General features: G+C 37.7%; 1 protein-coding gene across 4 annotated transcripts in view; it reads left to right on the top strand.

Annotated features, from left to right (window-relative positions):
* The window catches only part of LOC137334164 (serine/threonine-protein kinase WNK2-like), a 160,826-nt gene that overhangs the window by 133,187 nt on the left and 6,623 nt on the right, over positions 1–21,016 (top strand). For 2 of the 4 annotated variants that reach the window (XM_067998719.1, XM_067998718.1), the window contains exons 22-24: positions 355–569; positions 847–1,041; positions 9,836–9,934. In XM_067998719.1, the coding sequence (XP_067854820.1) occupies positions 355–569; positions 847–1,041; positions 9,836–9,934 (509 nt within the window). The remainder of the gene's footprint in view (positions 1–354; positions 570–846; positions 1,042–9,835; positions 9,935–21,016) is intronic. The other 2 variants (XM_067998723.1, XM_067998722.1) reach the window with 1 other exon arrangement.

Genomic DNA, 21,016 nt, shown 5'->3' with positions numbered 1-21,016 from the left:
TTTGATAAATAATTATTTTGCATATTATTTTGGAAGTTGCAATAAAAACCTTTTTTTTAAGTCAATCAATACAACAAATGGAAAAAAAATTATATTGGTTTGTGAGGAGTATAGAGTAGATTAACATTCTATGGTTTTGCTGGAAACAGGCGCACGTTAACTTATGCAAGTTAATTTGCACAGATGTACACTTAATTTCCCTTAAATCTTTGCATTGATTTATGCACTCAAATTCTGATGATCAAGTTGAATTAGCAAATTTTTCTTTATTGTTAACCAGTGTAGCAGTAATTCATGTAACTTTTGTATGTTACAAACTTTAAAACATGATTCATTTTAATGTCTCTTTCCTAGACACATGAAAGAGATCTCAGAACTTCAAGTTTATCAAAGACATGAGATAGAGGAATTGTACAGACGTTTAGGGAAACCTTTACCAACAGCTTTAGGATTTTTGCAAGCTGTGCCACCTACAGGCCGACGACGGAGAGCCAGCAAGAACAAACTAAAAGCATGCAAGCTACTTCATCCGTTAGTGCAGTCACTGAAGAATGCAGCCTCCAATACGAGTGAGTGCACATATTTGAACAGTTCATCAGTCAAAAATCAGAATGGTTCGTCATTAAAAAGTCATTAATATTCTATCAATGTGTGCAAAGAATGGTACACAATGAATATGGCCAGGTATCAAAATTTGTGTCTCAAACCCAATTGTAGTGGATCACCAAGTGGAATTAAAAGCCAGAAGTTCAACTGAATATATCTTGCAATTTTCATGATCTTGCAGTTTTCTTAATAATGTGGAATTGTTCAAGTACTTAGAATGTGCTCTTTTTCCTGTTATAGCTCTTCAAACAGATAATTACACAGTTTCTACGGCTCAAGATGCCCCTTGTAGTTGTGATACACCAGAACCTGTTCAATCTCAGGCTGTGCAGACACAACAGCCCTGCTCTATCAAGTCCTCCTTATCCTCTGACGATGTTTGTTCGGGCTTTATTAGTGATACGGCAGGTGCTGCACAAGGAGACGTTGGCCAAGGTAACTGTATAAGCAGTTTATTGTTAAATATATGGTACCATAATAAGCAGGTTTTGGTTACTGAAAATCTATTTGATTTTAACATGGTATGCAAGATCAAATACCAGTTTTTGCCAAATTTCTTTTTAAACGATGTCAGGAAACCTTCCTTGAGAAATACAAATACAATTGATCTTTGCTGCAAATATGTGATTGGCCAGGTCAATGGCGGATGAAATTTAATATGGCAAAGTACTGCACATAAGAAAATGGGCAACGTAAGTACTTCAAGAATGAAGTTGAAATGGTTAAGTATGAAATTGAAAAAGATTATGGGGTTTTAGTAGCCTTGACGCTCAACACGTTCAGTTGCTAAGGAGCAGCAATCAATATAGCAAATTGAATGCTGAATGATATAACCAAAAAAACACATTCAAAACCTGGAGGCAGTTCAGAGAAGAACCAGAAGATTGATCCGTAACATCAGAGAATTGAATTACGAGAAATTGCTTGAGAAACTGTTTTTTCTGCCTTGAAAGAAAGTGACTGAGAGATATATGATAGTAAATGGTATGCAAAAGGTCTATCTGGAACAAACAAATAAATGACTGTACAACAAGGGGACACGGGTTGAAATTCGTAAAACGAAAATTTAGAACTCATGTCAGGAAGTTCTCAACACCAAGTTATCAACACGTGGAATGAGCCGCCCTCCAGGTAGAGTACTGGAGGTGAAAACCCTAAAATCATTTAATATGAAATTGGAGGGGAATTGAAGGGTCTTTCTGGATGGATCAGTTAAGATAGATCCAATGTTTTTCCTCCACTGTATCTTTCTTAATAGCATTATTTTGCATAAAGTGGGGTAGATTTTAACTATAGGACAGACCAGCAGCAGAGTGTGCCAGCAAGCCACCCAATAGTGCCAATGGGAGGCCTGGTCCATTTCGAGGACTGGGCCTCATTAACGTATATGTGGCGAGTTGCACACCGCGAACAGGTGTCACGGTGCAGCTCACCAGCTTACCGTAATATCGGGCAGCACAGAGATCACCCTGGCCAGGAAAAAGGTAGGTCAGGGATGAAGCGAGATTTTTAAATTAGGAACTCCTGGTGTTTTAAATACAAGGAGACTTTAGTATCTGTTCCAGCTTACAGTTTCTTTTATGTTACGTTTTCTCATCCTAGCCTACGTGTTGATTTTACACAGAAATTTGAAAGAATTAAGCTGATATTTAGTCTCAGAAATGCCATGCTGTTTCTTGGTAATTCCAGCAGGGGTTGACTCGCAAACATTCCTTGCCAGTTTCCTTTCCATCCATCAGATGTGTAGAAAACTAGCAACCCCTGCGCATTCTGGGAAGTTTTAATGTGGGTCTCAGTCAAGAATGGAATGATGAAGTTCCTTTGGAATTGAGCTGTTTATGAATGCAGCTATGGAGATGCTCAATACTTCATTTTACTTGAATTTGACAATGGTGATTAAAATATTAAGGTATTCTAGTATTAAAATGTATGTTTTACTGTCTTTTCTAATTCTGTAACTGCAATCCATACATTCTTACACCAGAACTGGTAGATCCTTACATCTAATACCTATTGTACTGTTGCACTTATGACATAGCTTGTAATGAACAAAAATACTATTAACTCACCTCACATCAGAATAACCACTTTTCATAAAAAATGGAATGTGTTTGCTGAAAAGGGAAGAATTAGACTTTGATTTACTGCTGGCCTAAAAATTTTTTAATTTGTATACATGTGTAACTCACTCTAGCCTTTCATTCTGTATAATCATCCTGTCTCAGCCTTGCTACTGAAGCAGTATAGATGTGACAAATTATCAGCAAAATAATGCTATTAAAAATAGTATAAGAAAACTATTTCTATTGATGCTTAATACAGAACATATTACCACAATTATCATCCTTGTATTTTAGTTCAGAAATCAAAGTACTATGAAGACTGGGATTTTTTTTTAAAAGGCCCGAGTTTCTCGACTGGGGAAAAAAATACACAAACATTAAGTTCTGATTCCAAGCCACGTTTAAAAATGTGAAAAATCATCTATGCACTTGAAAAGGAAAGCACTTAAAACTTACAGCTGCAAATAATCTTTAATGATCACTGGAATGCATTCCTCGTAATTCAACAATCAAACCATACATAATTTTTCTTTCCTCCTCTCTCCTCTTTTCCCCCCCTCCCACCAAAAAAAAAGCCATGTAAAGGCACAGAACCTGTTTCTCAGGCACTCCCTGAATATTTATTTTTAAAATGCATATTCACACTGGGTTGGAGTTATACTACACTCAATGCAAACTCAAACTGTTGTGAGATGGTGTCCTTGGCTTTAATGTGCTCAGGAATTAGATCAGGATTATACCCCTGAGTTAACTCACTTTCGTGTAGATGCACTCCAAAACCACTTTGCATGAATGCAAAATTGGCAATATAACTACAGCATTAACTTGAATTCAGCTTGACCTTGGAAAAACTCTCTTAGACATAAATACAAATATAAAGAATGCGCTAAGTATAGACAGAAGCATAAATTCTGGCGAAATTAGTACTTAATTCTGATTGTGGAAATTAACTGTAAATATGTTAAAGCACATTGTATTAAATGTCACACTAGCTGTTGAGTGTTATGTGAAATTACTAGGATGTGGGTTCACAACTGCAGTTTGCTCATATTGAGTTTCGAACCTTGGCTGTGATATCAGGGTAGACGCAGAATGGGGATATGCAATTCTGTTCAAGGAGATTGGAGGAAAAATATGACTGGGTTATGCGCACCCTTCAAAATAAACTGCACAGCAAATTGAGGGAGATAGAAGAGGCCTCTATAAATCTAAATGGTGACTACAAGATGTATGGTACCTCATACTTCATTAGAGAAGCAACACAAATGATTAGTTTGCTACCAGTTTGTACCTAACTACAATGCACTATTGGACCAATTGTCCTTAGTGCCTTGAATAAGGGTCAGCTATTAAATTTTGCATATCTGCATGTACGTAGCTGTTCAGAAAAAATCTTTTGTTTTGTAGGCAATACAGCAATATGCATTTACATTGAGCATTGTGACTTTTTTTGCTTGAAATTGCATTGCCTTTTATTTCTTAAAAAAATATGCTGGATTTTCTTGCTCAATTAACAAAATCTCTAAGCCTGTGACTGCGGGGGGGTTCCTCGACCTGGCAACAGCAGGTCAAATATGCATGGGATTGGGTCAGAGAACATGGCAAGACCAATGGTAGCTCTTGCGGTCTCCAGGACTCCTGTCCAAAAGGACTGGAGGCTGGTATTTGATCAGAATGTGTGCAGGAGTGTACCCTTGTGCCAACAGTTCTACCAGCACTCGTCTTCATTGGCTGTAAAGCCCTTGGAACGTCCTGAATCGTGAAAGGTGCTCATAAATGTTCTGAAGTTGTCCAGGATGAAATATATGCAGTGGAGGATTCTGCTGCAGGTGGAGGTTCTAAGGGTTAATCACCGAGCCTTCTAGAATCATAGAAAATTTACCGCTCAGAAAGATGCCATTCGGCCCATCATGTCCGAACCGGCCAAAAATGAGCCACCCAGCTTAATCCCACTTTCCAGCACTTGGTCTGTAGCCTTGTAAGTCATGGCACTTCAGGTGCACATCCAGGTACTTTTTAAATGAGTTGAGGGTTTATGCCTCTACCACCCTTTCAGGCAGTGAGGTCCAGACCCCTACCACCCTCTGGGTGAAAATTTTTTTCCTCAGCTCCCTTCTAATCCTTCTACCAATCACTTTAAATCTATATCCCCTGGTTATTGATCTCTCTGTTAAGGGAAATAGGCCCTTCATAATTTTGGACACCTCAATGAAATCAATCCTCAGCCTCCTCTGTTCCAAAGAGAACGACCCCAGCCTATCCAATCTTTCTTCGTACCTAAAATTCTCCAGCCCTGGCAACATCCCCATAAAACTCCTCTGTACCCTCTCTAATGCAATTACATCCTTCCTGTAATGTGGTGACCAGAACTATACACAGTACTCAAGCTGTGGCCTAATCAGTGTTTTATACAGTCCCGGCATGACCTCCCTGCTTTTATATTCTATGCCTCAGCTAATAAAGGAAAGTATTCCATATGCCTTCTTAAACACCACCTTATCGACCTGTCCTGCTCGCTTCAGGGATCTGTGGACATGAACTCCAAGGTCCCTTTGGTCCTCTACACCCTTCAGTATCCTCCCATTTATTGTGTACTCCCTTGCCTTGTTTGTCCTCCCCAAATGCTTTACCTCACACTTCTCCGGATTGAATTCCATTTGCCACTTTTCTGCCCACCTGACCAGTCCATTGCTATATTCCTGCAGTCTGCAACTTTCCTCCTAGTTATCAACCACATGGCCAATTTTTGTATCATCTGCAAACTTCTTAATCATGCTCCCCCTACATTTAAGTCCAAATCATTAATATATTTCACAAAAAGCAAGGGGCGTAGTACTGAGCCCTGTGAGCCCCACTGGAAGCAGCCTGCCAGTCACAAAAACATCCCTTTGCTTCCTGCCATTGAGCCAATTTTGGATCCAACTTGCCACATTCCCTTGGATCCCATGGATTTGTATTTTTTTGACCAGTCTGCTGTGTAGGACCTTGGCAAAAGCCTTGCTAAAATCCATGTAGACTACATCAAATGCACTACCCTCATCGACCCTCCTTGTTCTCCTCAAAAAAAATTCAATCAAGTTCGTTAGACAGAACCTTCTCTTAACAAATCTATGCTGACTGTCCTTGATTACTTCGTGCCTTTTTAAGTGACTGTTTATGCTGTCCCTCAGAAATTATTCCAATAATTTGCCCACCTTTCAGTCTTCCCTTGTCGTCTTCCGAGAGTGAGTGAATTCCCCTTATGCGCAATATCCCAACACCTCTCACAACCAGTGAGTCATTTGCCAATCAGAGTATGGACTGTGTATGAGATCAGGAAATATGGGTACCCTTACTGCGGATAGATGATGCACTCACAGCTGGAGTCAGACCTGGGCTGATAGCTGAAGAGACAGACCCTGGGTTCCACTCAACACTTGTAGTCAACTACTACTGTCTTGGCCCAGTGCCTGATGAAACTTCCTCCCCATTTCATGTATCCTTAGCCTAGGAATAACCTCTGCCTTGTCACCAAGTATTCCCACACAAACGAATGGAACTGTGTAACTGTATATGACCCTCAATTTAGGCATCTGAAACTATCACGGATTCTGTAATGTAGAGTGTAATGTATTTAACTGAAAAAGCATGTAAACATTTTGAGAGATACACATTAAGTTGGGGGAAAGGATTTAAAATGTGAAAATCTAATTTCATAATTAACCTGTGCATTGCTGGCAGATCCAAGGAAATTGGATTCTTCATTCTTCATTGGCCAAATACTTTTTTACGTTTCTACCTTGTGCAACTCAAAACCAGTATTACACAATAAACCTTCGAGTGATTATAGCCCTAAACCACAAAAATAAAACTTTTTAACTGAAAATTTTAAACCACTAATTCTGCTTGCCCTTCTGTCCTTTTCTTTCCATTCCCTGTTCAATTTTCCCCTTTCTCCTACTTAATCTAACCTATCCTTTTTTTGCTTGTGTTCTACAAAACTTTTAAGCTCTCTGCTTAGCTCCTTTCTTTCGTTCGTCTGAATCCCATTCTCCACTTTGAAGATGGGAGTCAATTTCAAAGAGTTTGTTTGAAATCCAGTTCCAACACTTGTTCTAGCCAATGAAAATCCACAACTGTAATGATTCACAGGAAAATCCAAAATGTTTTTACATGTGAAAATGGAAAGGGACTGCTAATAGGCAAGTAAATTTACTGCTGGCCCACAGTGCAGTAGTGTGTCTGGATGACCAAACTTGTCTGACTCAACTATGGGCTTATGCATTCTGGCTCATTGAAAATTGTTTCCTCGTCCTTTTACTTCTCTGACCTCTCCCAGATTAAAATGTGCCTTTTTCAAAGATTGCAGACACTTTCAAGCATTTAAAAAAAATACACATTTTTAAAACCAGAAAATTTGAAGATCTATAAATATCTCAAAATATACTTGATATATTATTGGTTGGTTGTAAAGTTGTGATGTATTAAAATACTGATTTGAATGCAGCTTTTACAATTTGAAGAGATTTATAATTAGCAAAACATTTAAATTGCAAAAATGAACCTGCTGTTTATTTTAGTATTCTAGAAGAATCCTTGATAGCAAATTATGACAGCAACAATGTTTATCTCAAGCTGTTCTGTTCTTTCAAATACAAATTAAACTGGCAATTTTTTTCATCAAAATGTAACAAATGACATTATGCCTGATTTTTGAGTAAATAGTTTTAATCTTATCATGCAAAAAATATGCCAACTTTTAGTTCAGTGACAAATAAATAATTTCTACTAAGCCTTAGGAAATATTTTTTCTGTCTGCATTGGATGCAAGTTGCACTGTGGTATTTGTGGTGTTAAAAATAGCCACTGTTACCTGAAGTTCTAGCATTCAGATCCAGGGTAAAGACAGTTATTAGACCATCATGCTAACATTTTCACCAACTTTAAGTTTAACTACATAAAAGATTCTTTGTTAGGTTTTGAGGACAAAAATTTTCTCTTAGCTTGTTTTGAAAAAGCCAAACATACATCAAGAAGGTTAAGTAGGTTTGAGGTAGAAGTCTAGGTACCATAACTATCCAGGCTTTGAAGTGTTATGCTGTGGGTTTTAGTGTTTCCAGCCCTGGTTATTCTGTTGGTTATATGTACTTTTTACAGATGGGCAGACAAGGTTGCTGTTTTGACACATACAGTTTAATGGTTGTAGTTGCAGTTTGTGCTAATAAAATATTGTCATGCTATCTAATACTAATGTGGTATCATTTTATATTCTCCACAGTGATTTATTAGCTCTGATGTCCTAGAGGATATTGTGAATACTCAAGCAAAGCAATATTGAGCCAGTTTTGTGCTAGTTTTAAAGTGACATTTTGTGTACATTTCCAATTTACTAAAATAATTAAAATACTGATTTACCTACTCATATCACTGAATATTGTTTAAAGTAGTACCATTCAGTACTTGATTACGATCATAAATATCTGCTATGATCTAGTGCCTAATGTTGAATAAAGCTGTAGTCTCCAAACAAATATTGATATAACACTTTAACAATGCAGTAGTTCAGCAACACAGTTGCTATGAGAACACAAGGCACCACAGAACTGCAAGATATAGATTTGCAGCTGATATTTCCCACATGGCAAGTTTCTGATATTGCGTTGTCAGATTTGCCAAGCAGAAATGAGATACTGTGCACAAAATAATTGTCAATTTGGGCTACTTTTGACCATTTGGAGTGTCATCGACCAAAGGTGGTTTGTCAGCTTGTGTCCTTAACCAGGAAATGGTGCAAAGCATTGGGAGAGGTGAGAAACAACTTCTAAAACATGTTGTAGAACCATGGCAACTGCTCGGAATAACGTGGCCAATAAAATTATACAATAACATTTCAGTAAAGCTATAAATATTAATTGATGTTTGGGAACCTTGTGGTGTAAAAGATATTGATTGAGAAATGTTTAGAAATGAGTTGAATAGTTCACCAATACAGCTGTAGAGCCTGGGCAGTGCAGTTTTGCATCATATGACAGGAAGGGGACATTACATGAAAATGTGTTATCACATGACAGGGCCAAGTTACTAAAAATGCACTCTTTTCCAATATGTTCAAACAAATAAAAAAAACTTGTTCTTATATAGTGCCTTTCATGTACTCCGGACATCCCAAAGCACTTCACAGCCAATGAATTACTTTTGAACTGTAGTCACTGTAGGCAAATGTGGTAGCCAGCAAAGTCCCTCAAACAACAATAAGGCAGATGACCAGGTAACCTCTATTGGTGGTGTTGGTTGACTGATAATTGTTAGCCAGGACACCAGGAGAACTCCGCTGCCATAGGATCTTTTACGTACACTTGAATAGGCACACAAGACCTCAGTTTAATGTCTCGTCTGAAAGATAGTACCTCTGAAATGCAGCACACTCTCCTATCTGGAGTAGAGCTTGAACCCAGAACCTTCTGACTCAACATGCTACCACTGAACCACACTGACAATTTCACAGTCTATATGTTAAATATTAAGTGTACATTGGACAATAAAATATGTCTTCAAACTGTTGCAAAAGGAAAGCTACAAATGTGTAGTTCTTTTTCAGAATAACCTGAGGATTATTCTGTTCAAGGATAGTGAACCTTAGATGAAAGAACCATATTTAGTACAAATGTGTTTCTCAATGTTTCAGTACCTGTTTTGTGACTTTGAAAGAACAAAACATTTACAAATCAGTTCTGTATTTGCAAGTTTACTAAAACCTTGGTAATTACACAGTGGTAGAACAGCTTTTCATTTTAACTAATGTTATAAGCATTGCTTATATTCTGAAATGGCCCACATATAGTTGTATATGAGGGAGCAGATTACTAATTTATTAAACGTGAAGCACTGATTTATAGCAGATCTTTAAGGGAAGTTATTTGTGTTCAGTAAATTTTCGGTAACCATTTTCCTTAGTTAAAAACCTTGATATGAAAATTAAATTTGTTTCTGATTTTTTTTTTTCCCCCTCCATTACATCTATTTGCACATTATCAATTTTCTTTTTAACTAGAACTCTTTCATAGTTGTATTAGTAGTAAAAAGCTGTGGATGTTATATCCATCCAGCTAAATTATTTACGATCTCGAGTCACTGTTGTATGTACTTTACTAGTGTCTTGTTTTTTTCCCCTTTATATTCATTCGCAGGCTGGACGGTTTTCCACCAAACGTCTGAGAGAGTGACCTATAAATCTAGTAGCAAACCTCGTACCAGATTCCTCAGTGGACCTGTGTCTTTGTCCATCTGTTTGTATTTGTTCTTTTGTATTTAAACTAATCATCCCATCTTCTTCTCTTGCTATCTCAGTCCATTTTATATTTCTGCAGGAAGCCTGCTTTTTAGCCCATTTTTTTAATTTATTGGTTATCATAATTGCACATTTTCATTTCACATACAAATGCTTTAGTGCACTGCTTTTGGCTCATCACTAAATACTAAAGGCATATGTGGAAGAGCTCATCTTCTGTTTAAAAAAAAATGCTATCATGTAAAGTTTACACAGAAAATTTACCGAGTGTACCAAAGCTTTTGTATTTTAGTGTAATTTGTTTTTAAGTAATTTTTTTAATTTTCTCTAAATATGACAAATATACAAGTCTACTCCCCTAGCATCTCATTTCATCAAAAATGGGGAACTCAGAGCTCCTGTAGAAGACTGGTCTCTTTCACACATGTTTCGACAATGAAGACTTGCATGTAACAAGCTGGATACTTAACAGTGTATCTCCTTGATGCAATACTAGGAGGGTCACTGGAGGCTACAACTCCTATTTAAGGACTGTGTTGAATATTTTAATATTTTTAGACTGTTGTATCTTTGAGATGTCTGCATGTGAAAAATGCTGATACATCAGTGCTCCAGTTAGTGTTCAGTAGAATTGTCTAACATTGTTTTCAATAAGCTTTGTGCAGCTACATTCGTTTGAATATTTTCTACTCATTTATCACACTTGTAATCACTCCTCCATTTTCCTACTAGTTTATTAACTGTTAAGTAACTGAGATATTTAGGATGTTCTAATTGGTGTGTTCTGGGTTATAATCATTTTTATGCCAAATATACTTTACTATGAAAATCCTGGCTGGAGCACTAGAATTGATCAATTCTGTTATGCTGTTGTGTAAATTGCCACAGTATTTGTGATGTAGTTTGTTTAAACACTGCCTTTTTTAAAAAAAACCCTAGTATCCTTCCACAATAAAATCCACTTTTAATTTTTAAGATGACTTTATTTAAAACAAAACTTTGTGCTCTCAGTGATGCTTGAAAGCTAAGACTTTGGGAAAAAATGTTTCTATTCTATTCTGAAACATCACTACTATGCAAGGACTTGGGCAGGTATATGGCAAGGGTTATTTTATTCTGCAGAGGCAACAGTCAGGGGTATCCAGCCTTTGTCTCCCAACACCAACCATGGGCCCCTAATTACAGGGGTGAGGAGTAAAGACTGCATGCACTCACCTCCTTAAAAACACACAGGCAGATGAGCTGGTGCTGGCTGCATATCAAGCTATTTGTTGGAAGTCCCATCTGTGAAGTTGACAGGACTAGAATTTATAAAAAGGGCTGATTGGTCATAATCAGCCACTTATACGGAGCCATCACAAGTAATTAAAACAAGTACTCTACTTATGCAGTTTAACAATCTGCATAATTAGAGTACCTTTCTTCACAAATTATTTAGAATGAGGAATAGCTCTTTCATTTAGTTTGTTGAGTGGTCACAAAGTATTAATGCACAAAGCTCCTATAGCATAGTAAACCTGTAATTCCTCAAGGAGGTGATAACCATAGACAACCACATACCTCTGGCATTATTTCCAGCATTCAAATTATTAATGTAATTATTTTTCCATATTTGCTGATTGGCAGTTGGCTAAATTTATCTAGAATTTTGTACAAGATATAAATGGTAATCCATAAGCTTCACTCTGAGCACTTAGTTTTATACCCCATTTTGTGCACCACAATTTGTACCATTTTCTTACTTAGAATAAAAAAAAGTATCTGTTTCTTTCAAAAAATGTAAATCTATCTGTGTGCAGGTTTGAACATATAAAGCTATATTGTCCTGATCAGGTACTGGAGGCCATTGTGGTATTGTAAAGTGATAAATATTTTAATGTGATGAAGTTTTTATTTTTAAGGAAGAAATGTCCAGGTAAAATTTTGGAATTACCAAGTTAGACCAGAAGTCGACATTCTGACTAAACTAATCTATTTAGATTTTAGTAAAGAAGGCTTTGAATGGTACGTGTTTATGAATTATGGTTTTCATTGTGGATTTTTCTTGCATATGTAAGTACTTTTGTTTAGATTGAGTGCATGAGGAATATTTTTTCTAAAGAAATCCTGTAATAAAACATTCATTTTATAGCAATTCCAACTTACTATTTAAAATTCTGCTGAGATATTGTAACGAAAGCACCAATGCATTCATATGAAATTCCTTTATCATTTTAGAAAATGTTAATTTATTTAATGTAACAATACTTTTACTAATTTTAGACAGTATGAGTTCAACCCATCAATGTTGCAAGATTATTACCATCTAAACTGAGCTAGTGATGGTAATATTCCTGGACAATGCAACCTGATTAGTATCACTACTACCTTATGAGATAGTAGATAGATGAAAAGAGACCGTTTAATACACTAAAAGCAAAACACTGCAGGTGCAGGAAATCTGGAATAAAAACTGGAAATGCTGGAAACATTCAGGTCAGGCAGCATCGCTGGAGAGCGGAAGGTAGGGTTAACATTTTAGGTTTTATGACCTTTCATTAGAACCCTTACGACCCTTTGTTGTTTTGACAAAGGGTCATAAGACCAGAAATGTTAACCCTGCCTTCCTTTCTCCACAGATGCTGCCTGGCCTGCTGAATGTTTCCATCAATTTTTTGTTTTTATTTCAGTTTATCTTATGGATTGCATAATTTCACCAAAGTATCCTAAATGTAATATTTGCATTGTTTTTCATTGTTCTTTCCAAGAAACAGAAACAAATGTAAATATACTAGCTGTTGAGAGGGTGGTATACGGTTATTAAAACAAATGATTTGCACTGAACATCTGGCTCATCACTAAAGTCCAGGGAGTGTTGGATATTGAATCCAGCACATCTGCATCGCCATATCATTTTTAGGCACCAAAGCACTCCAAGCCCGAGTGCAAGAGCCTGTGATAGCCCCTCCCATCCTATCGGGGCAGCTATTGGAAAATAATTAACTGACACAGGTAAGCTTTTTAAATTAATTTTTGGTGTCAGATCATTGCAGTTACAAGAGGAATGTTCCTATTCATGTGATGTGGAGATGCCGGTGATGGACTGGGGTGGACAAATGTAAGGAGTCTTACAACACCAGGTTATAGTCCAAGACTCCTTACACCTATTCATGTGAGCCTTTCTTGAAATATTCCCTTGAGGTTGAATAATTTAAAACAATTCTCTTAAACACATTAGTTCAACCAGAAGTTTGGAATTGTGCACAATAGATATGAAAGGTGCACACTTCCCAGGAAGATGTACATCATTACTTTGCAGTATGCTGATACTACCAGTTAAAAGTAAGAGTGTTTTCCTTCAGGATTGCTGCTGGCCACAGAATGTTTGTTTCCTGTGATGGAGCTGATGAATTTCAGCTATCCATAACTGTCTGTTGGTATTTGGCTAGCTTTACACACTGTTCAACATAATTAAACAGAAATCTGCCTTAACATAGTTATGGGTATATTAGTGAAATGCTCCAAATCATATTTGATATTTTCTCAGGATCTTTTGCTCATATTATCCAGATGAGACCAGGCTGGGTGTCTCTATAAATACATCAAGTTCTCACCACCTTGAGACCAACAGGGATTTTCATCATAGGCAGATTACTGTCTGCAAGAAAATGAAATTCAAATACTCCAACTCCCCATAGTATTGTTGGACCAGTATGCGAAATACATGTTGTTCAGCTGAATCGCCTGGTACAATTTTTCCTGGTATCCAGTCACTTTGGTTTCCTGCAAAACTCAACAGAAGAACACTAAGGAATATCAAAATGAATGCAAATTATCTTTGACTCTAATATTAATCACTCTATTTGGAAAGGGTATAGGCTGAGATGATCACATAGGAGTTTCATTTGATCTGTGCATTAGAGCTAGCACATGCGATAAATATGTAGTAAAGAGCAGTCATTTTGTGCATTTGCATTAACCAAGTATTGACAAATTTACTTCATTCCCACATTAATTTCTCCCATGTAAAGCTGACCAAGCATCAAATTTATCTGATACAGTTACAATGGTAAGCAGAATGGGTGATTTTACCCAAGGGATTTTACCGTCCTGTTCTAATAATTTAATGAACTTTGCAGCATAGCTATCTGGCAATGCTAAATAAATAGGAGAACAAGTAGGAGCAGCAGTAGATCATAGCCATGGAACCTCAGTCGTAGGTGGCAGATGCAGGACTTGCTACTAGCCAGTGCAGAGTGAGTATCACAGCAGGTCACCTACTGGACCACAGCTAAGAGCAGTATGTTAGGAGGAAATGCCTTGTCAGGGATTTGATGTCAGACCGCTGTCAGCTGATGGAACAAGACCTTCAGCTACAGAGTCATGTCTCGACCGCACTCTTGAGTGAAAAAAGACCATCACATTCAGCTTCTACGTCACAGGTGCCACCTTGGTCAGAAGATTTGCAGTTCATTGCTACATCACTAAAATGACAGGTGCCCTTTTCTGATACATAGCAGCATGCTTCAAATTCAATAACTGCATGTAATACCAGCTGGTGAGAGAAACCCAATTTTATGAGTCATGTGGCATTCCTAGAGTAAAAGACACTTGATTGTACCCATATTGCTATTTGTGTATGTGCAGGCAGTGCCCTTCCTTTTTTTCAACAAATGGTTATTTGCTCAATATTCAAATGCTGTATGACTATCAACAAAACATTATTCAAATTAGAGTCATAGAGTCATACAGCACGGATAGAGGCCCTTCGGCCCATCGTGTCCGCGCCGGCCAATTAATGTTCGTTTTCTTGGGAGTGTTAATGGCGTTCACATCTTGAGGATATTATGGATTTCACAAGTGTTTGGGAAGGAAGACAGAATGCAAAGTTAGTTTTCAAGCAACATAGGTTACCCTCTACAAATGTGCCAGACACTTCTGTCAAACCCTCAGATCTCTCCTCCCCTTGTGCCCTCTTTTCCCCCACCCCTCCCAAGAAAGGGCCTACAATGCAAGGCAGAAATATAACAGAAAAAATCTTTGGCCACTGAGAATATTTTCAGCATTTGGACTACTTTGCTGCCTTGTAGTATGATCTGGAATGAATTGACAGAATGATTGTGTGTTGTACAATATTTGCCATTGAAAGAGGTATACACATGCTTGCTTAGGAAGAGCTGCAGCAAAGCAAGCTGTAGGAAAAGAATGAGGACATAATGAACCCCTGCTGCACTCCAACGAGTTCCCTGAGCAGCAGAGGTGTAATTAGCACTGATAATTAGCACGAGTTCCCTTGAGATCTGCACATGTCTCTTTCTGCAAACAGGACATCATGCATAATTTTCACACTTTAAATAAAATTGCCTGATGTTTTTTGGGGGCACAATACTGAGTGCTCCCTGTTGTTATGTGTAAACATTTTTTACATTATAAAGTACTGACAGACTTTCAGTATTTGCTTTTATTAATGTAAAAGTGCAATATGATTAAAATGATGTGGCACTGAGATATCCCCTTGTGCTTATTGAATGATTGCCCCATGGTCTTTCTGGTGTACTTTTCCTAAGTGATGCCCTATTGAAAAGATTAATTGTGGAGGTTCTCTGATAGGTTTTCTGAGGACCTGCTTGTGATTTTACTGGCTGCCTATCTAGAAACTAAATCCCATTCTGGCTGAGAAAGCTTGCATGCTTTGGGTTGTTACTTGTCACTTGCCCAAAGGGAAAGGATGGGCCATGATTTGAGAGCCATTTGCCTGTTGCTGTTCTTATGCAGTTGTTGACTGCAGAAGTGAATCTGCATATGCAGAAACTATTGCACTGATAGGTTTCAGAATCCCTCCTTATGACTGCCCTTAGTGTGTTTCCAGACACATCAAAACCTGCCTCCTTCATATCTTGGACTGTGGATTTCACTGCTTTGACATTATCAGCAGGAGCATTTCTGAAAGATTCTCCAAATGTGCTCATCATCTATGTGCCGGATGTATCTGTTGCAGATGCCACTGATACTTTATGCTGCTCAATGAAAGTCTGCAGAATAGACAACCATAGCTGCACAATGCTGTCCAACTGGGCGGCAGAATCTGCAACTATCCAGACCAGCTTGCGTTGCCTTGTGCAGTGAGGCAAGATCCTTGCCTGTTCATGCTTGTGAAGGAGCTTGCATTTAGTCGATGGCCCCATGAAGTTGAAACTGCAAAGTGACTTTGGGTTCATGGCCATGTTATACTTCTACATAATCCTTCTTCACCTGATTCATCCTTTACTCCCTTCTCACACTTACTGATGCTTTGCAAAATTTGTCTGAGTGAATGGCAACTTCAAAGGGATAATGTGGAATGCTCAAGTAAGCATGATGGTCCCTACAGTGCTGGCTTCCTCCTTTGCAAGCTTTCTGTAAAAGAAAAAAAGGTGCAGGGTGAGCATATGCTGTGTGTTCTGGTGGAACACAAACAATGCTTTGAATCTGGTGAAAATAAAAATTATTGCCACAGTAACTGTAGGCTAGGCATTTCTACCAGTGTCGAATACCCACAGTGGTTCCTGCTGAAAGCTGTCTTCTCCAAGGAAACCATATTCATTCCATGAGATGTAATTCTGCAGACAGAAACAAAAACTGCAATAATGTAAGTACTTCCAGGTGTAGTGGAAGGAAATACAAACTGCCTTGCCAGCTGAAAATGGAATAGCAAAGTGATTATTCATAGCATTTGTACATCCATTAAGAAATCAGTTTTATATAGTATCTCATATCCTTAGGACCTTCAAAATCACTTATAGCCAATGGAATTCTTGAGGTGCAGTCATTGTTATGTAGGCAAATGTGGCAGCTAATTTGCACACAGCAAGATCCCACAAACTGGAAATGAATGAATGACCAGATAACCTGTTTTTGGTGGTGTTTGAGGGAGGAATATTAGCCAGGATAGTGGAAGAACTCCCTGCTCTTCTAATTGTGCCTTGGGATCTTTTACATCCACCTAAGCAAGCAGACTGGGTCTCAGTTTAACATCTCATCTGAAAATTGGTACCTCTGACATGATGCATTTTTGGATCTCAGATGTGGTGCAACTGCTGCACAACTGATCAGCCAATCAGCAAAAAGCTGCAATTGAAATGGTGCTGAATCATGAGTTAACCTGCTCAGTTGGTAGCACTTTTGTCTCTTAGTACTGTACCACAACAGTTTCACTGAGAGACAAGTGCTACCAACTGAATGCAGTGACAAAATTAACTCTTTAACGGTGTGTTAAATGAAAGTTGAACACCGTGGATGGTCACTTTGGATGGGCAACTGGTAAGAGTTATTGCCTCCTTGTTTTAGAAATTATGCCAATGGGCTTGGCTCCTTAGTACTTCAAGCATCTCCAAAGGAACCAAACAGTAGAAATGTTAACTCATATCACCTTTGTTTTTTTTTTAAATGTAGCTTGCACCAAATCTCCAACACTTAGTGTGGTGCAGTATGGAAATTTTAATATTTTGCAGATAAAACTTTCAGGTGAAGTCTTTGTACTTCGCAAGTGAGCACAACAGGTTTGAGGATGAACTTGATGGATAAACTACTCTCTCTTAGACTTATAACTAACAAATACTCTCAGATTGTCCAAATATTCAGGATACCAGAGCTAAATCTAATTGACAAGGTCCCTTTTTTCTGTACAAGATATTGACGTTAAAAATACTTTGAGGTCAAAGACCTGTTGTGCAGTTGACCACAGGCACCTTCATTTTTCAGTCCATCCTTTTCTATCAATGCAATAAAACTCTTCAGAAACTAAGGAATGACTGAGCTTCTTTTCACTTGAGTATTACTGTACTGGCCAAATCAGGACTGGTTCTCGGCTATTAACCCTAGTGGAAGAAGCACATGGATTTCAATACAAAAGAAGGATTGCTCGTCCAACTGGAGAGGAAGTCTGGGACTGAAAACATAACCTATATGCCACTGAAGAGATGCATCTCCTTGTGCTGGATTTTAAACGTTGAGGTGTTACTTTTTTTGGCTTCAAGAAGATACTCTACTAGCTCAGAAATGGTAGCAAGAGATGCCGATCTGTTTACTGGCGCAATTTATCTACATCTTATACTTATTTTCTGTGGTTGTGTGCAATTTTAGACCACTGTCTGAAGGCTAATTTAGACAACTTCAGTTGCAGTGCGTTTAAGAAAGTGGGGGACTTTCATTTGGGTTGAATCAGTGACATCAGATTATTCAGATAACTTGAATATCCAATCGGTTCCTCAAAGATCCCTGAATTTCAACTTGCAGAACTTTATGCAGCCACAGTTTGAATTGATAACTATGTGACCACTTGTAACTGATCTGCAAAACCTTGCCACATTTACCTGGGACCAAATCCTGAGAAGTACGACTACATTTGGGTGAATATTTAATGGTGGCTCTAGGTAGAAGTTGTATTTTTTTTGTTTGTGAGACAAAGCACTTGGAGCAAACTGACTTGTATAAGAAGGAAAGTTTCATATCAGTAAATTCCATTCTTCTAGAGGAAAAAAGTTTCTACACAGGAATTTATTTCCCTGTCTTATCAACTGCTGCTTATAAATGATGCTTAGTACTAAGGTGAACTAGGATATAAAAATAAACAGGGCTAATATTTACTTCTAAAGAAAATCATATCTGTACTAATGGCCCTGGCAAATGGAATCTTCCCAATGAGTTGGGAAAAATTTATTTGGAAGAACCCATGTTCATGCTTTTGTACCTCTAGACTTGACTTCTCCAATGTCCTCTTTGCCGCCCTTTCATAATTAAACCTCCATAATATCCAGCTTGTACAAAACGTAACTTCGTGTATCCTGTTTTCCCCCCCCCCCACCACCCCCCAAAAAATCTAACTCCTAATTTCGCATCACCTCGTCGCTGATCTAAACTCGCCCCTCAACACACTGAATTAAAAATCGAAATCTAATCTTCAAATCCCTCCATGGCTTTGTCCTACCCTACCTCTGCAACCTCTCCCAGTCTTGCATCCCATTCTGCACTCTTTGGTCAACCAACTCTGGCCTTCTGTTCATCCCCTCTCTGCGCCACACCGTTGGTGGCAAAGACTTCAGCTGCTTTGGCCCTATTACAATATCGTCAGGTTACTGACAAAACCAGATGGCAGCTGAAAGAATTTTCAAAAATATTTGCTCTCATGGACAGGTCTTTTATTGGTCGCTGTTAGCTGATTGGTAGTTTTCATAACTGCTTTTTGTTCATTTGTAGCTTCACTACCTGTTACTTCTGTTGTCATTTGTTGTTTGGCTCAAATATTTTTAATCAAGTGACAGACTTTGCATGTGATGTGATCTTTGAGGTGTGACCAATGCACACTAAGACATGAGACATGGCGCTCTGTTTACAACAAATATCAAATATACCTTGCATGCAAGACTTTCATTCAAATCTGTTAATTAGCTCCATCATAATGGCTTTGTTAGTTAAGAACATAAAATATGAAATGAGGAAAACTCATCTATGTCTTCTGCTCATTCCTTCCAACATACTATTAAAGGTTGTAGTAATTTATTTCTTCAACTCCGATGCTTTTGAGATGCACCCAGTGCTTTATTAGCTATATTTATTACAGCATCACATTGACTGGATATTTAGTGTATGATTGTTAACACCCAAATATTTCCCCCTCCTTCATCTTTGTCAATAGACACCGATCCATTGCACAAACCTTTCATATTTCCTGTAGCAATGTGTGTTAAATTTATCCATATAGAATATAATTGTAATTCCTTAGTCTATCCATTCCATTGGTCTAGATCTTTCTGAATGATATCAATCTAACTTATCCTTGTCATGTGGTTACAACATTTGTTAGCAAGTTCTGTAATATTACAAAAAGTGGTCTCTTCCATTTTGTTTATTAAGTGTCAACAACACGGGGTCCAAATCAACCCCTGCAGATCTCCACAGACTGCTGCTCCTTTTCCCCATTACCTCTCATAGCTGGAGTTTTTTTATCCTTCTTTATCACCATGGTTACAATAAGGGTTTTCTCCCAAACTTTGTTCACATTGAAATGTGGTTTTCATCGATGGACCTGCATCTCCAATGATCTGAAATTTATGCATATTGTGACTGGGAATAGTGCACCATAAGATTAAGAATGACCCTTTTACCATGATAATTCATTACTGGGAAGTTGCAAGGATTGCACACCATGTCCTCTCCATTGCAAAGGTAAAAAAATCACCATGTCATCAAATCATATAATTCAGGCTAAAACTAGTAGCCAATTTTATGTACAAGCATTATAATTACACAAACAAAACAAGTACAGCCGATAATTGATATAATGCTTAAACAGCACAACACTTTAAATTGTCTCAGAAATAAGTGTTTAAAAAAAATGAGTCCTTCTCATCTTTTAACTTGAGAACTGTGATTGATGTAACTCCACATAGTCCCATGTCAACATTGCAACGGAACTGGAGATAACCGGTAGCACTTATACTATTCCTAGCAGGCTGACTGTCCCCCAACTAAAGTGAATATTTTTCCACTGGGCAAGAAATATTAATCAATTTAACCATTTAGACAGATGTCAGACTTCCAATCTCCTGTGGGATGATATGATTTCAACAACTGATTTACATATCCTATAGTTTGGCAGTCCTCAAACACAGATATGAGACTGCAAGCTTGCATGCATTAACGTCTGAAAACCATGATCGAAACTTGTATATTTAGGCAATTAACACCACTATAGGAAACTTCCCACTCCCCAAAGCTTGAAACTATCTCTAGATAGATTTGGTATTGTCTCACTTCTCCACTGAAAATAATTATTTTTCTAAGAAATAATTATTTCAGGATACAGCTGAGTTTATTTTAATTTCCCAACATGTTGGCCTATTTAAAATGTCATACAAAGAAGACATTTTATAATGTAAGGCAGGATGGGGCTGTGATGCAGTTATACCACCTTTTATTGTTCACCTAGTTTTCACTAGCTAATTTGCTATTAAATCTGAGATCCTTATCTTGTTTAAAAAAATCCAGTCTGCTGCACTTCAAATCCCTTATGAAAATCCATGTGAATTATATTGCCTTGGTTGCTTTATCCATTGATTTGATT

Source organism: Heptranchias perlo, chromosome 17, assembly GCF_035084215.1.
Source record: "Heptranchias perlo isolate sHepPer1 chromosome 17, sHepPer1.hap1, whole genome shotgun sequence".
Taxonomy (NCBI): domain Eukaryota; kingdom Metazoa; phylum Chordata; class Chondrichthyes; order Hexanchiformes; family Hexanchidae; genus Heptranchias; species Heptranchias perlo.
This window is presented reverse-complemented; position numbering and strand designations above follow the sequence as displayed.